Source organism: Saccopteryx leptura, chromosome 6, assembly GCF_036850995.1.
Source record: "Saccopteryx leptura isolate mSacLep1 chromosome 6, mSacLep1_pri_phased_curated, whole genome shotgun sequence".
Taxonomy (NCBI): Eukaryota; Metazoa; Chordata; class Mammalia; order Chiroptera; family Emballonuridae; genus Saccopteryx; species Saccopteryx leptura.
The window spans coordinates 48,627,776-48,644,678 of NC_089508.1; the positions used below are offsets into that span (position 1 = coordinate 48,627,776).

General features: G+C 44.5%; 1 protein-coding gene across 9 annotated transcripts in view; it reads left to right on the top strand.

Annotated features, from left to right (window-relative positions):
• The window catches only part of NIN (ninein), a 118,501-nt gene that overhangs the window by 44,426 nt on the left and 57,172 nt on the right, over positions 1-16,903 (top strand). For all 9 annotated transcript variants that reach the window (XM_066344140.1, XM_066344139.1, XM_066344138.1 and 6 more), the window contains 2 exons: positions 13,525-13,564; positions 14,828-15,018. In XM_066344140.1, coding sequence (XP_066200237.1) covers positions 13,525-13,564; positions 14,828-15,018 — 231 coding nt within the window. The remainder of the gene's footprint in view (positions 1-13,524; positions 13,565-14,827; positions 15,019-16,903) is intronic.

Consider the following 16,903-nt stretch of genomic DNA (forward strand, 5'->3'; position numbering starts at 1 on the left):
CCTGGTGGGCAGAGCGTTGCCCCTGGTGGGCGTGCCGGGTGGATCCCGGTCGGGCGCATGCGGGAGTCTGTCTGACTGTCTCTCCCCGTTTCCAGCTTCAGAAAAATACAAAAAAAAAAAAAAAATTCTAGGTAATTCTTAGTAGCCGTACCTCTCTGTAGTCTACCTTTCCCTCCCACCCAAGACAACATAGAAGTGCAGGCAAATGAGAGTGATTCTAGTATAGATTGCTCTCAAGCAACTAAATTTATTTTTAATGTAAGTCCCACATGAAGCTTTAGGCTTCATTAGTTACAGCAACTTGGAATTCCTCTCATTGCTGTTCACAGTGCACCAGTGTGATCTGGAGCCTTGAGTGAGAGAACCCATGTGGTTCCTATGGGGTAAAAATGTTCCACCAACCTCATCCCCTGACTGGAATAGACATCTTGTTATGAGGTGATTTTGTTTCAGTTCACGTATGTGAAAGCCCTAACATAAACTGTAACCATTTTAATCATCTCCATCCTGCCCTTCCTACCCCTCCCCCAGCTTTATTTAGGCAATTTGATTCATTCCTGCTGAAACAGAAAATATCTTACCTAGCTATGTAAGCATGCCTCCCCTTCCACACTTAGTTTACAAGACCATAAAGCCATTTCATAGGGGAGGACCACGGTTACCTTGCTGAGTTTTCAGCACTGACATGTGTGTTAAGGAACACTGAAAACCCTGAAGCAGAATGTGCCAATTCACAAGTGACAGGTCGATGCCACCACCAAACTGAAATGGGCATCGCCTCCCAACTTAGTGCGTTTATCTGGCAAGCGGGTCCCTCGGGAGTCTGATCGCTCATTCTGGGTATTGAAAGGAAAGTGGTGGTTTTTCTCTTTTCACAGGATCACTTTCACTCGAGGCAATTCAGTTGGACATTCTATTCTGAATTAGTCCAGACTCACAAAGGGCACATTCTTGATTCCAACGTAAGGTGTGATTAGTGAGAAGGGTTTGGCTGGCGTCATTTTTGCTTCACTTCATTAAGAGACAGAAATGAGTTTTTAGGTTCTAAAGAGGACATTTTCCCCCTTTTATATCCATATATGCAATTGCTACTGTACTGACCTTGAATTTTACGCTCATGTTTCTTCTAAGGGTAGATGGAAGGGGCAGGAAAAGCAGAACTGATTCTCAATGCTGTTCTTGTCGCTCAGCCCTAGTGGGAAGGTTGTTCAGTTAATACATTTGGGGTAGGGCCACTTTGCTTTCTGCCCTCGTTGAAAACAGGGGACACCTTGTTAACTGTTTTCCTCCACAGGGAATAAATCAGGTCTAGTAAGATTCGTATCAAGAGCGAGAGGCTTTAAACAATAATTTTTTCAACTGTAGACAATAATAGTGTAAGCCAAAACCTTGCAGTTTAAGTGAGGACCTGGGAGAAAAGTTAAAGCCAATTGCTTCATTTGCCCAAGAATGGACATGCAGATCAGGTCTCTGTGTTAGGGACTGTGATGGTCAGAGGATGGAAGACAGTGATGGTGTAAAAGCTAAAACAAAACAAAAAAACTGGTTTTACTACCCTACATAAAATCAAGCATTTTTTAAAAGCAAGATAGAGAGACAGAGGGACAGACAGGGACAGACAGACAGGAAGGGAGAGAGTTGAGAAGCATCAGTTCTTCGTTGCGGCACCTTAGTTGTTCATTGATTGCTTTCTCATGTGTGCCTTGACGGGGGGAGGGGGGAAGGCTTCAGCAGAACAAGTGACCCCTTGCTCAAGCCAGCGACCTTGGGCTTTAGGCCAGCGACCTTAGGGCTCAAGCCAGCAACTGTGAGGTCATGTCTGTGATCCCAGGCTCAAGCCGGCGACCTCATGCTCAAGCTGGTGAGCCCACGCTCAAGCCTGCAACCTCAGGGTTTCTTTTTTTTATTTTTATTTTTTTTTATTTTTTTATTTTTTTTATTTTTTCATTTTTCTGAAGCTGGAAACAGGGAGAGATAGTCAGACAGACTCCCACATGCGCCCGACCGGGATCCACCCGGCACGCCCACCATGGGGCGATGCTCTGCCCACCAGGGGGCGATGCTCTGCCCATCCTGGGCGTAGCCATGTTGCGACCAGAGCCACTCTAGCGCCTGAGGCAGAGGCCACAGAGCCATCCCCAGCGCCCGGGCCATCTTTGCTCCAATGGAGCCTTGGCTGCGGGAGGGGAAGAGAGAGACAGAGAGGAAGGCGCGGCGGAGGGGTGGAGAAGCAAATGGGCGCTTCTCCTGTGTGCCCTGGCCGGGAATCGAACCTGGGTCCTCCGCACGCTAGGCCGACGCTCTACCGCTGAGCCAACCGGCCAGGGCAACCTCGGTTTCAAACCTGGGTCCTTAGCATCCCAGGCCGACACTCTATTCACTGCACCACCACCTGGCAGGCTCAAACTTCTTCAAGAGTGTGAAACTGACTTATATTCCCCTCATGTTCATGTTCATATATGCATAATCTTGCAGTTTAACTTTCTGAATTATTCATTTACATTGTATAAAGTAAATATTTATTTCTGGAGCAAACATCTTAATAACAGAGAAGTTCTGCTAAAAGCTTTTGCAGTTGAAATGAACCTATTTTCCCATTACTCCCATTAAATTTTTGTTATAGTCTTTGACTTTGACAGTCTGTAAGCAGTTTCATTACTATTGCCATTTATTTTCATCAAATGCTTTGACATTACCAGGATCCATTTTTTTATTAATGGAATTCCAGTGTTTCCCTTTATATTTCTTAAGTCTTATTAGATCATCTGACTATTCCCAGGGGTGAAATACTCATCCAAGATGCAATTGGAGATCACTTGAAAGTGATATAAGGAAACCCCTTCAAAGCTAATAAGATGTCTCTCATTGTGACAGATTGCAGTTTTCAGACTCTAGGGCAGTGGTTCTCAACCTTTCTAATGCCGTGACCCTGCAATACAGTTCTTCATATTGCGGTGACCACAAACCAAAAAATAATTTTGGTGGCTACTTTATAACTGTAATTTTGCTACAGTTATGATTCGGAATGTAAATACCTGATATGCATTATGTATTTTCCGATGGTTTTAGGCGACCCTGCTGGGGTCGCGACCCACAGGTTGAGAACCGCTGCTCTAGGGCTTTCTAGCTTTGCTGTTCTGGGAAGTCATCCTGACTTGGTCCCAGAGAAGATTTCTTTGGAGTCAGCCCCCACTCCTATCTCCTTCCTGGTCAACAATCTCTAATATTTATTTTCTAACTAGGAAACAACACATAACAAATCAAATTAACAAGTTAATTTTAATGGTATGACAGCAACATTTTTCAATTACATGCCATTGAGTTTTCCAGTAACATTTCCAATTGTATGTCATAAAGTTTCCAAATGGAAAACGTAGTATCCACTGTCTGTTGAGAGCGACACTGAAGAGCAAGATCCTGTGAGCAGACGTTATTTTAAAAATCTCTTTCCTTCAAGGACTTTAAAACCAAGTGAACTGAAACCAGTCTCCAACCTTGGTGTGCGAGACTTAAGGCTAAAACGCTTTTAAATTTAGCATTTCTTCACACTGGCAGTACTGAAGGCTTTTTGGGAATGTAGTCGGACTCACCTAAATGTGTGTGCATTTAAAAATCATACATTCCCGGCCAGGGCACACAGGAGAAGCGCCCATTTGCTTCTCCACCCCTCCGCCACGCTTTCCTCTCTGTCTCTCTCTTCCCCTCCCGCAGCTGAGGCTCCATTGGAGCAAAGATGGCCCGGGCGCTGGGGATGGCTCTGTGGTCTCTGCCTCAGGCGCTAGAGTGGCTCTGGTCGCAACATGGCGACGCCCAGGATGGGCAGAGCATCGCCCCATGGTGGGCGTGCCGGGTGGATCCCGGTTGGGTGCATGCGGGAGTCTGACTGTCTCTCCCTGTTTCCAGCTTCAGAAAAAATGAAAAAATATATATATATAAATAAATAAATAAATAAATAAATAAATAAAAATCATACAGGCTCTGGCCAGGTAGTTCAGTTGGTTAGAGCATCATCCCGAAATGCCAGGGCTGGGGGTTCAATCTCCAACCAGGACATATACAAGAAGCAACCAATGAATGCACAACCAAGCGGAACAACAATTGAATGCTTCTCTCTCCCTCTCCCTTTCTCTCTCTGTCCCTCTAAATTCAATAAATAAAAATAAAAATCATACATTGATTCCTGTTATCCCCGGCACTTACTTATTATAGCTTTTAATTGCTTTGAAAGATAAAGGAACTGGTTCGCGTTCCAGTCGAGACAGCCCTGCCACTGAGCAGCTTGTCCCTGGGCTCAGAACAGAGGTTAGGAACTGCGCTGTCAGTTCTCTGTGGTCCACTTTGCCTTCAGAGGTGGGATAGTGGGAAACAAAGTGAAGTCCCAGGAAGTGTTTTCCTGCACAAACAGGAGCCAGACCTGCTGGGCACACTCAGTACCTGGCCCAGGATATGGCTTTATAAATATTTAGGACTGTTAGTTAAATACACCATAGATGCTGTGTTTTTTTTTTTTATTTTTTTAAGTGAGAGGAGGAGAGATAGTGAGACAGACTGCCGCATGCACCCTGGCCAGTATCTACCCTGCAACCCTGTCTGGGGCCGATGCTTGAGTACCGAGCTATTTTTAGTTTCTGAGGCTGACATGCTTGGACCCACTGAGCTCTCCAGGGCTGAAACTTGAACAGATGGAGTCCCTGGCTGTGGGAAGGGGAGAGGGAGAGAAGGGAGAGAAGCAGATGGTCGCTTCCATTTGCCCTGACCGGGAATCAAACCCAGGACATCGGTACACCGGGCCAATGCTCTACCCACTGAGCCAGCCAGCCAGGGCAATGCTGTGTTTTTAAAAGTCCTACACTTTCGATCATAAGCATTCTCTTAAACCAATTTTATTTTCTTCCAGGAACTTCTTTTGCTTAGCTACTCTTGTAAAATGAGCCCTCTAGCTGGATTTGTTTGGGAAGCTTTGTTATTCTAGTAAATTTTCATCCTCCTCTCTGGGCTTGCTAGGCTTTCCCCTTTCTAAAAAAAACAAAAAACAGAACCTGTTTAAAGCTGCTGAGATCAGCTCAGCCACCTCTGCTGGGAAGGAATAGCCCCTTGTGTGCCCTCATAATCGTTTCGATTAGCCATACATTCTGCGGGGCACAAGGTCCGCCCTGGAGCAGATGGCTGATGGGGGCTGGGACTGGGCTTTATGGGCAGGGGCCGCGCCAGGCCCACAGGCTGCAGACACTGGCCTGGCCTGGCCTCAGCGCTGGAAGCCTGGCATCCAGGAAACTCGAGCCAACTGCTCTGCAGTCCAGCAAAGCAGGTGTCCCTCCAAAGAAAGCATTCCTGAAAGCAGCCGCCTGTGCGGCCCACATGTGCAGGACACCCTCATCCAGATGTAGAGAGCTGGCCACAATGGCCAGCGTAACATGGAGATGCACAGCCCACAAGGCAGATGCGGGAACGGGGGTGGGGGCGGGGCGGGGGGCTCCCTTTGTCTGCCGGAGGGGGTGGGGCTGCCTTCTGTGGCAGTCATTTCGGAGCCAGGCCACCTCTGACCTCCTCTGTCCCCTCTCCATGGGGCTGTCAGCCAGCACACTTGGCATGGTCATTTGAAAGTACAGGCAGCCCCCGCCCACTGTGGACACCAGGGGACACCCAGGGGACACTGTCCACATGAGGAGGGCTCCTGGGGAGGCCCTGCTCCTAAGCTGAATCAAAAGTTGATTGCTTCATCACCACTTCTTTGTTCAAGTCTGTCCTGGGTTTGTTCTTAAAGCTGACCCCGGTCTGTATGATGTTTCTTCCCTCTGCCTTTATTCCAGTTTGGAACACCCAGGTAGTAGGAATAGTCATTGTAATATTTATTTATGTAACAGACACTTAGCACTTAATTTGTAGCGGGCACTGTTTTAAGTGCTTTCTAGATATTAGCACACCGTCATAAGCAGGCATTGCTCTCACCGACCCATGAGGGAGCTGAAGCACACTGGCAGGCAAGTAACTTGCCCCAGGTTGTACAGCTGGTAAGTGGAGGAATTGAACAGGAATTGAACTGAAATTGAACTTGGGGAGTCTAGCTCTGGAGTCTGAACCCTTAATCATATCATTGTTAATTTTAATTTTATTTTATTTTTAAGTGAAAATAGGGGAGATGCAGTGACAGACTCCTGCATGCACCCTGACCAGGATTCACCTGGAGACCCCTGTCTGGGCTGATGCTCTGCCCATCTGCCCCCGCCCCCAATTTACGCTATTTTTAGTGCTTGAGGTGGAGGCTCAATGGAGCCATCCTCAGCACCTGGGGCCTCGAACCAATTGAGCTATGGCTGCAGGAGGGGAAGAGAGGGAGAAGATGGTGGCCTCTCCTATGTGCCCTGACAGGGAATCAAACCCAGGACTTCCACTTGCTGGGTTGATGCTCTACCACTGAGCAAACCGGCCAGGGCCCACATCGTTGTTCTGTCTGAAATAATAACAGTAGCTAACAGTTCCTAAGTGCTTTCATGTCCCCATTAGCTGTGGGTGCCCACTTTGCAGATGAAGGAAGGTACTGAGGGGTCGCAGGGAATGGCACGGTGAGAGTAGCCCAGTCTCTGCCACACCCTTGTCTAATGCATGCCACCATTTGCCTCCAGACTCAGGAGTAGCTGAAGTCCCACAGAATGATTTTTAAAATTTTATTAATATCTACTCTTTCTCCACTGAGAGGCTACATAAGATTTCAAGGGAAGAAATTTAAAATCGTTTTCTTGTGTGTGAGTTGGTATTAAGAACACATCTCTGCCATTGTCCCTCCCTCCCTCCCTCCCCCCTGTTGTGATTATCTCCCTTCCAGTGCTCCTGGCTGATCTGTGTCTAGAGGCCACCTGCCAGGCTCTCACTGCGCTGGGTAAACCCTCAGCAATTAAACGACCTTGTTCCAGAATGATGCCTCCTTTTATTGGTGGTGTTCCAGTAGCCGGATGAGCTAATCCCCCAGCCTTCTAACCTGCCTTCCCCTCCTTCTCCCCCTGCTTTTTAATTGGAACTACTGGCTCCAGGCAGTAAGAATGAAAATAAATGAGCTGTGAATGAATTGAATACCCCCCCCATTGCAATTTAATAACAAATGTTCAGCTGCCATGTGCTCACCTCCCTCTTTATTGGGATGGCAAACTCCCTCTCCAATTGAGGTGGTCTTGGAATGAAAATGTGGCCATTAGCATAAGCTTGCTTCTCCTAGCAGGGCTGATCCTAGCTGGATCTGTGTTCTTACACAGGGCCATGGGGGGAATGAATGCTTGAAAAACTGTTGCTCCTAGAGATTTTAAAACAAGTTATCCCTTGCGCTGAGAGTTTGTGTGAAATAATTTGAGCTACTGGTGCTGCCTGGAGTTTAGGAAGTTGTACTGTCCCTGTTGCTGTTGAGTTAGGCTGTTTCAAGAATGCCTCTTGGATGGTCATGGTCACATTGCCCAGTGTGGGTCTCAGATAAGTATCCCTGATCTTTCCACACTCTGCTAAGCTTAGGGCGCAGTGGTTCCAGCAGCGTTCCCCTCCTGAACACGGGAAGTTCCTGGGCTTCCCGCCACGCCTTCTCTGTACATCACAGGTCACAGTGCTAGTAAACATTGCAGAGGGAGAGGAATTTCCTTTCTCCACACCTCTAGGAAATTCATTTTGTGAGAATTTGAGGCCAGGCAAAAAAAAAAAAAAAAAAAAAGTGAAGTTGTACCTATTCATATTGCACAAACAACATTTGTAACAGTAAAGGAAATAACATTGTTTCCCATATTCCCTCAGCCAAATGTATTTATTATCTCTATTTTCTTATAGCCTTTGTCTAATTGTGTAAATATTTTTGCTAGCGGTAATCATAGTGCAGATAGCATTTTTGTTATGGTCTTTCATTTAACATTTCATAAGACTTTTTTTCATACTCCTACATAGTTTTATAATTATACTTTTAATGACTGCATTATGGTGTATCATTATAATTTTATGCCCCATTGTTGAATATTTAAGTTCTTTTCAACATTCTACTCTTATAAAAATGTTAAATGTAAACATTTATGTCTGTTTTATTCTTCCTTTAATTTTATTGCCATCAGTACTCATATGAAAGTATTAGGTCAAAGATTATGGGTATTATTATGGCTTTTGATACATTAAGTCATTTTCTTTACTTAAAGGGTAATATCCATTTACACTGCTTCCAGTAACATACAAATAGGCCTGTTTTAAATTATGATCTTGATGGTAATACAAGTCATATCTCTTCTAATTTAATGGGAGCAGAATGCTTCCTTGGTTTACATTTATACTTCTTTGATTGCTGTGGAAATGAACCTTTCCCCATATTTGTTTAATTGTGTTGCCTCTTAGCAAATTGTTTGTATTCTGTGCATATTTGCTGGAGACTAGGCATTTCTCTTACAGATTGTATGAATGATGAATACCCCTCCCCCAGGGCCACCCAAATGAATGCTTTAAGTTTAAATGTAATGGAAAAAATACTGCACAACGTAAATATAATATGTACCACATAAACACATGTCCAATAATAGCAGGATATTGCGTAGTGCTTAATTTGTGCCAGCCACAAGTCTAAGCATTTTTACCCAGCTCTGTGAAATATGTAAAAGAGGTAAAAGAGGTTAAGAAACTTGTCCAAACCCAACCTGGTAGGTGAGCCAAGATGCAGAGCTTGGCAGTCTGGCTCCCACATCTGTGCTAACCCTACAAGTCAGTCTCTAAGAGTTAGGGGTGAGAATCAGGAAAAGAGGGCAGAGAGGAAGTACTGCCCTTAGAGAATGAATCAGATACATGCACCCACGTCCATAGACTCCAGATGCTGGAGACAGTGTATTGTAGCCTCTTGCTCCTCTATTTTAAAATGAATTGAGAAGTGAGCCAATGTAAGTAATAAACTTTTATGTAGCAAGATATACACCTTGTTGCTTTAAGAATTGTTACCAAGGATTGTTTGAAGATGTGTTTGCATTTTTCCAACTGTAGCCCAGCGGGGGCTCCCTTTATTATTCATGCCCAATGATACTCACTCTCCTGCATTTCTCTTGTCAGTGTGTGCTGTTAAAAACCATCCCCTGCTTGCCTGACCAGGTGGTGGCGTAGTAGATGGAGCGTTGGACTGGGATGCCAAGGACCCAGGTTCAAGACCCCGGGGTCGCCGGCTTGAGCGCGGGCTCATCTGGCTTGAGCAAATAAAAAATGCTCACCAGCTTGGACCCAGGGTTGCTGGCTCGAGCAGGGGGTTACTCGGTCTGCTGAAGGCCCGCGGTCAAGGCACATATGAAAGAGCAATCAATGAACAACTAAGGTGTTGCAATGCACAATGAAAAACTAATGATTGATGCTTCTCATCTCCCTCCATTCCTGTCTGTCTGTCCCTATCTATCCCTCTCTCTGACTCTCTCTCTCTCTCTGTCAATAAATAAAAAATAAAAAATAAATAAAAATAAATAAAAAAATAAAAAACCATCCCCTGCTTGTCAGTTGGTAGGTTTTATTTTGACCAAATGGTTCTTAGACCACAGAGACTTATTTTGTTTTAGCTGGATTTACTGGATTTAATTTTAGGATGTGTCCAATTTATATGCTGAATGAGTTTTCACATTTGGGGCACCAAATTAGTATGAGCACTTAAATCACTTGCTCTGTTGAATGAGGAAATAAATACAGGGTGGGCAAAAGTAGGTCTAACAGTGTTGAGTATGCAAAACACAGAATTTAACCTTGTGTTGTTATTTATTAATTATTATTTTCTATATGAACAATGATAAACCTACTTTTGCCCACTCTCTAAGGAGGGACAGACAGGCAGGGTGCTTTTATTAATAGGGCTTTATTATTTTTTAAATAGGTTTTTTGTTTTTGTTAGATTTTATTTATTCATTTGAGAGAGGAGAGAGAAAGAGAGAGAGAAGGGAGACACAAGGGGGGAGGAGCAGGAAGCATCAACTCCCATATGTGCCTTGACCAGGCAAGCCCAGGGCTTTGAACCTGTGACCTCAGCTTTCCAGGTTGACGCTTTATCCACTGCACCACCACAGGTCAGTCAGGGCTTTATTGATTTAAAACTTTTATTATAGAACAGTTGAATTCTTCCCAGAAACAATAATGTAAGGAAATATATAGAGAACTATTTACTCCACTGCTCTCTCCCCCTACCCCACCATGCTTAAATATCCTTCAGGTTTGAGATATGTCTTTATGTGGAATGTGGGCTGACTAAATTGTAATCACAAACAAGCAAAAATCACATTGCGGCCCTGGCCAGTTGGCTCAGTGGTAGAGCGTCAGATTGGCATGCGGGAGTCCTGGGTTCGATTTTCGGCCGGGGCACACAGGAGAAACACCCATCTGCTTCTACACCCCTCCCCCTCTCCTTTCTCTCTGTCTCTCTCTTTCCCTCCTGCAACCAAGGCTCCATTGGAGCAAAGTTGGCCTGGGCACTGAGGATGGCTCTGTGGCCTCTGCCTCAGGCGCTAGAATGGCTCTGGTTGCAACAGAGCAACGCCCCAGATGGGCAGAGCATCGCCCCCTGGTAGGCGTGCCGGGTGGATCTCGGTTGGGCGCATGCGGGAGTCTGTCTGACTACCTCCCCATTTCCAACTTCAGAAAAATACAAAAAAAAAAATCACATTGTGCCTTAATTCAATTTCCACAGGTACCATGTGCATTAGTGACTTTCAGTTGTAATCTGAATGAGTTGTAGTGGACTTCTTACATGTTTTGAGTTATAACCTTTTGATGTCTTTTCTATATGGCAAGAATAATCCATCTCAGCATTGTCAGTTTGTAGTCTCAGTTTAGTGTGGCAGAATTTACTAAACTGTCTGAATTGGTGCCATCTTCAGTATGTTTCCAAGTAAAGTATGGAACTTTACTTTTTGACACCCTGGTAAATGGTTGCCCTGCAGTTAAGAGGAGAGGATTAATTGAGTGAGGAGAAGAACAAAGTAGGTTTGCTAAACTGGCCTGAAAGATATACTTCAACTCTTATCAACTTGAACAAGCTGCTGAAAGTCAATATTTAATTTAAGAATTGAAGGTGGGGCCCTAGCCGGCTGGCTTAGTGGATAGAGTGTTGGACTGGCGTTTGGACATCCTGGAATCGATCCCCTGTCAGGGCACACACGAGAAGTGACCATCTACTTTTCTTTCACTCCCTCTTCTCCTTCTCTCTCTCTTCCTCTCGAGCGTCGGCTCTGGCACTAAGGATAGCTCGGTTGGTCTGAGCATCAGCCTCAGGAGCTGAGGTTGCCTAGGTTGACTCGAGCCCTGGTCCCAGATGGGGGTTGCCAGGTGGATCCCAATCCGGAGACATGTGGGAGTCTCTCTATCTCTCTTCTTCTCACTTAAAAAAAAAAAGAAAAGGATTGAAGGTGGCACACTGCCTGCTATGAGGAATCCAAGCATGGAGACAGGAAGTAACTGGGCTCATTTTCCTTTTGAGTTCATTTCAGGATTCTAAGAAATCAACTCATCTTGTACAGTTCAGCTGTCACAGAGAGTGGGCTAATTATTTGTTGCCAAAGGCAGCTTCATTTATGAAGTTGGTTTTTTGCTGGGACAGCAGGTGGTTTTGAAAGAGAGGACTCACATACACCTTTCTCAAAGGGGTTTCCTGCGACAGTTGTAGAACCTCCCAAAAGGAGCGGTTATTAGGCAGCTTGCTGGTGAGGCCAAGGCCACGGCGGACCTACTCGTTGCTACTGGTTGGAGCAGGCCTGTGCCTTGTTGGCCAGTTGAACAAGGTGTAGATTTGGGTTCTGGCTTGTGTCCTTGACTGAGTGCTTTTGTGTGTGAACCCAAACCACAGCTATATGTTGTGACTTGCAGGAACATAGCATGAATAAGGAGCTAAAATGGCCCACTCAGGTCAGATAATTTCACTGCTTGTAATGTAGTTTACCAGCAGTAGATTTTTTTTTTTTCATTTTTCTGAAGCTGGAAACGGGGAGGCAGTCAGACAGACTCCCGCATGTGCCCGACCGGGATCCACCCGGCATGCCCACCAGGGGGCGATGCTCTGCCCATCTGGGGCGTCGCTCTGTTGCATCCAGAGCCATTCTAGCGCCTGAGGCAGAGGCCACAGAGCCATCCCCAGCGCCCGGGCCACCTTTGCTCCAATGGAGCCTCAGCTGCAGGAGGGGAAGAGAGAGACAGAGAGGAAGGAGAGGGGGAGGGGTGGAGAAGCAGATGGACGCTTCTCCTGTGTGCCCTGGCCGGGAATCGAACCCGGGACTCCTGCACGCCAGGCCGACGCTCTACCGCTGAGCCAACTGGCCAGGGCCAAGATTTTTTATTCAACTTGACCTTCTAGGGGGTTGCATCTCTGCCCTCTTACTGTATGACAAACACACTAGGCTCATTTTGGCCTCCATACTTCAGCAAATAGAAACTGCTCCTCACTTTTCACTTGACTGTCTCCTGCTCATCCGTCAGGTCCCAGTTTAGACATTAATTCTTGCAGGAAATCTACCCAGATCTCCCGCCTCTAAAGGATCCCATTTAGGTATCCTCCTGACATCCTGAACTTCCCCATCATAGCACTTAATGCACTACAATGTTGTGCCTCCTGTTGGTTTGTTTGTTTTGTCAGCATGTCTTCAGTAGCATATAAACAGTGTTGGTCCTCTTAATAGTTGCATTCCAAAGGTTTAGCGTAATAATACCTGGCACCCAATAACATTTATTGAAGAACAGATTTATCAATCATGCATACAAACCTTTATAGGTTGATGGAATCTGAATTTTTGCTCTGGGTTGGTTTTATTGGTTGTGATGGATTTTTCCGTTGAATTAGTGACCTCGCAACTGTGAAAGGCAAATTCTTGGTGCAGGAGGCGGTGTGGTGTTTCTTTTAAGGGTCTCCTCTAGTTTGGCTGGTTGAGGAGAAAGCTCTAGAGCAGTGGTCCCCAACCTTTTTTGGACCACGGACCGGTTTAATGTCAGAAAATATTTTCACAGACTGGCCTTTATGGTGGGATGGATAAATCTATCACGTGACCGAGACTAGCGTCAAGAGTGTGTCTTAGATGGATGTAACAGAGGCACTCTGGTCATTTTTTAAAAATAAAACATTGTTCAGACTTACATTATTTCCGTTTTATTTATATTTAAGTTATTTATTCTTTCTCTATGAACCGGTACCAAATGGCCCACGGACTGGTACCGGTCCACAGCCCAGGGGTTGGGACCACTGCTCTAGAGGGTCTGAATCATTTGGCTCACTCAGACTGTGATTTTAGAGCCAGAGAGCTACCATATTTCTCCATGTATAAGATGCACCCTTTCCCCCAAAATTTGGGGTCTGAAAACTGCGTGTGTCTTATACAGTGGTTGTAGATTTTTTTTACTTTAATTTCCCACTTTTTCGCACTTCTTGTCTTTTTTTCAAATTTCGGGCCCCAAAATTAAGGTGTGTCTTATACGTGGGAGTGCCGTATACATGGGGAAATACGATATCTGGTCTTAGAAAAACTGAAAACGTTCAAAAGCACACTAAGCTTTTTCTCTTGCCTTCTCTAGCACTGGAAGACACAACGCAGTGAGGAGTACGAAGCAGAAGGTAGGAACCAAGTGTGTGTCGGGGAAGGAAGGGCTGCCATTCACAGGGCTCTCTCCACACTCCCCTTCCTGCATCTCCTAGGCCAGCTAAGAAGGACCCTTAACAACAGCAATGGAAAATTCATTCGCAATCGATTGCTGGTAGTTTTCAAATACTAACCTTTAACATCATGCAAGATATGGGAACTAAGACATAGAATTTTACTTATTGGTTAATTACTCCTCTACAGAGACTTTGCAATTCATTTGTGAATAGTCCCAAATTAAATAGTGACCTATCTCTTGATGAGTTTTAGATGTATTTAATATCAAAACACATTGATCTTCTGGCCAGCAGATGGCAGTGTGGTTCAACTGAAAGAACCTCAGCGGGCTCCAGCCGCCCCTGCAGGTTAACTACACTTACCTGCAATTGCAGCACATTCTCCAACCTGGAAAGACACAGCACTGATGGGCTAATCTCGTCGGTAAATAACACTAAATGTTCTGCACAAGCCCTCAAGGTTCTTCCAGGCACACAAGATTGTGCCTGTAATTTATCTCTCGTTCAAACAATGACATTAAAGACTCTCTCTAATAAGTTCAGTGGAAAATTTAATTGGAAGTGAGAACTTTTAATAAAAGGTAAATTTTGATTTTTTTAAATAGTTTGATCCTTAAGTCTTCAGACAGAACTTATCTTTAATATACAGATAATTAATAATTGCAGTTTACAACCTTTTATTCTTTCAAGTTGGATTATTTGCCAGTCAGAAATGTATAAATATTTGGGAACTAACTCATCTTGAGACTTTTATGATTATTTTATGATATTTTTCATGAATTATTTTCTTTTCACTAAAAGCAATCCTAGTTCCTAGACTAGAAAGAAAGTGGAGCTAGTAAAGGTTACAGTGGTAGCTGTAGTTTACACAGGGCGTGCAAAGCTCTCTGGAATGCCTCACAACCAGCCTTCTCTTCCGATCACACCAAAGTCTAACCCTGTGCGTGTTTTCCTTTGGAATAAAACAAGTATGATTGTACCGGTGAGATTTCCTACATGGGTCTGACTGCTCGTGAACCAAAAAGTGCCTGTTTGCTTTAGTTGCAGCCTGAGCACCAATGGTTCCATTTCTTTTGAACTTCAGAATCAAATCAAGATGGAACCAACATTCTTAGTCTTTTTGTTCTAGTTTTTACTTTCAAAAAGCACATTTTCTCTTTGAGCTTAGGTCTCTCTCTTTGTAATCCTTTGAAGACAACACAGAGTGTGCTTTTATTTCAGGCCAGCTAAGATTTTGGAACCCAGATGATTTGAATGCCTCCCAAAGTGGGTCTTGCCCTCCCCAAGACTGGATAGAGGAGAAACTGCAGGAGGTTTGTGAAGATTTGGGGATTACCCGCGATGGTCACCTGAACCGAAAGAAGCTGGTCTCCATCTGTGAGCAGCATGGGTTGCAGAGTGTTGATGGAGAGGTGAGCCGTGCAGCATATTTTTATTCATGAATAAAAATCAGAAAAGCTCAACTGGCCTCAGGCTAGGAGCAGCCGTATTTAGACGTCCTGCAATATGCGATAGAGACTGCATTCTCTTTCCTTCCTAGAAAGTCAGCCATGAAGAATCGGTCTTTGAGGAGCTCTGTGTTGTGTTGTAGAAAAGGAAAACTGACAGTAGCTGTCACTGAGGCCATCCTCTGTGCCCCTCACTGTGCTAAGCACTTTACCGCTTATTACTGTCAGACACTAACTCAGAGCAGCCACGATGACAGATGTATTTGTAGGTATGGCGTTCACAGGGGTGAATGTGGGGAAGGCCTAGAGCAAGGCTGACGCAGGCTGATTTGAGATGGGGAAGTATCTTGAAGGCCATGCTGATGAGATTAGGTTTTTGGAGGGAGTTCAGTATCATCCCTAGGTTCTTCAGCAGACTGAGTAACATATAGGAAAAACTGACTTGCTGAGTGAGGATGGTCTGGGTGTCTTTTGGCGGGTGTATTGGCATAAAAAAAGAGCCTCTGGTTAGAAGGCCAGCCAGGAACAATCACAATATTCTGGCCATGAGGAAATGGAAAAGGAATAGTTTGGTGGTTTTGAAGACACACAGAGGAGCTTGAAGGAGCCCCAGAACTCTTGCTTAGTAAAATCCTGAGCTTTACATTTTCTGAAAATGTGAGAGGGGAACGGGCAGGACTGGGCACAGGAATAGTTATGAAACAATATAAGTAAATCTGAGATATGTCTTGCAAAGAGCTGAAAATAAGGATTGGAGGTTAAGGAATCTATGATTATAATGATATTTGAAATTATGCTATCTGTCTGCTCAGAGGACAAAGTGGTATTTTCTAAACCAGAAAGAGATTTATCATCAAAAACTTCCAAGCATCTGGCTTGTAGAGTTCTTTCCCCTTCGTCCTTGTATATGTGACCATTATAGGCCCTTTGACTACCTTTTCTGTGGCGTGGTGGTCATTTATTTTTTAGTGGTGGCTGTTGAGTCATAAAAGTAAATGCATCCTCCCAAATTATACCAGTGCAGTAGGTACAATCTTAGGTTGTTTTTGCCAGGAAATATTGCACAAACTTGAATTATTTATCTAAGAACAACTCTTGGAATGGAGTGTAGCCACTTGTGGGGAGTTGCATGTTTTGTGGTGGTGTTTCCAGAACCTAGGAAGAGAAGTAGCACATTTAGTTATTTTCCTCCGAGCTGAAGATGAGCAAAGGATTGCTTATTGAGTGTAGCTTTTACTTAGTGCGTCTCCTCTAAAAAATAAAATTATGAAGTACTATAGTACTTTGTGTTACTAGCTCTGGAGCACAAAGGAGCTGAAAGTTCAAGATGATCGCATCAGCGTACAATTTGGAATCCTAGGATTTTACAACTGAAAGCAATTTTAGATTTAGTCACCTCCTCATTTCAGAGCTACAGAGTGTGAGATCCCTGCTGCTTGTTGCCATTACCATGAAGGGCGATCTAGAGTCACGGGCTTATGGCTGTAACCACCACTCTGCTTTGCAGAATCAAGGACCTCTTTCGGGCAGGAGTAGCAAACCGTCACCCTAGATGCCAAATATGACCCGAAGGCTATTTTATGTGGCCTGCCCAATGTTTAAAAATTAAAGTTTTGCATTACAATTTTTTAAACTGGGAAATTTTTCTGCAGGGTCGATTTGGCTCCATTTCGCAGGTAGTGAGAAGTGCCTCGTTCCTTTGGATGGAGCGTGCCCTCGTGTGTTCAGTTCACCGCTTTAAATGGCACTGCTTTCTAATATCCCAGGACCATCCTGCCTCATATATATATCACCTTCCTAACCTCTGTGGGTATTTGGGTTCTAGTGCATTATTTTGTAACTTACACAT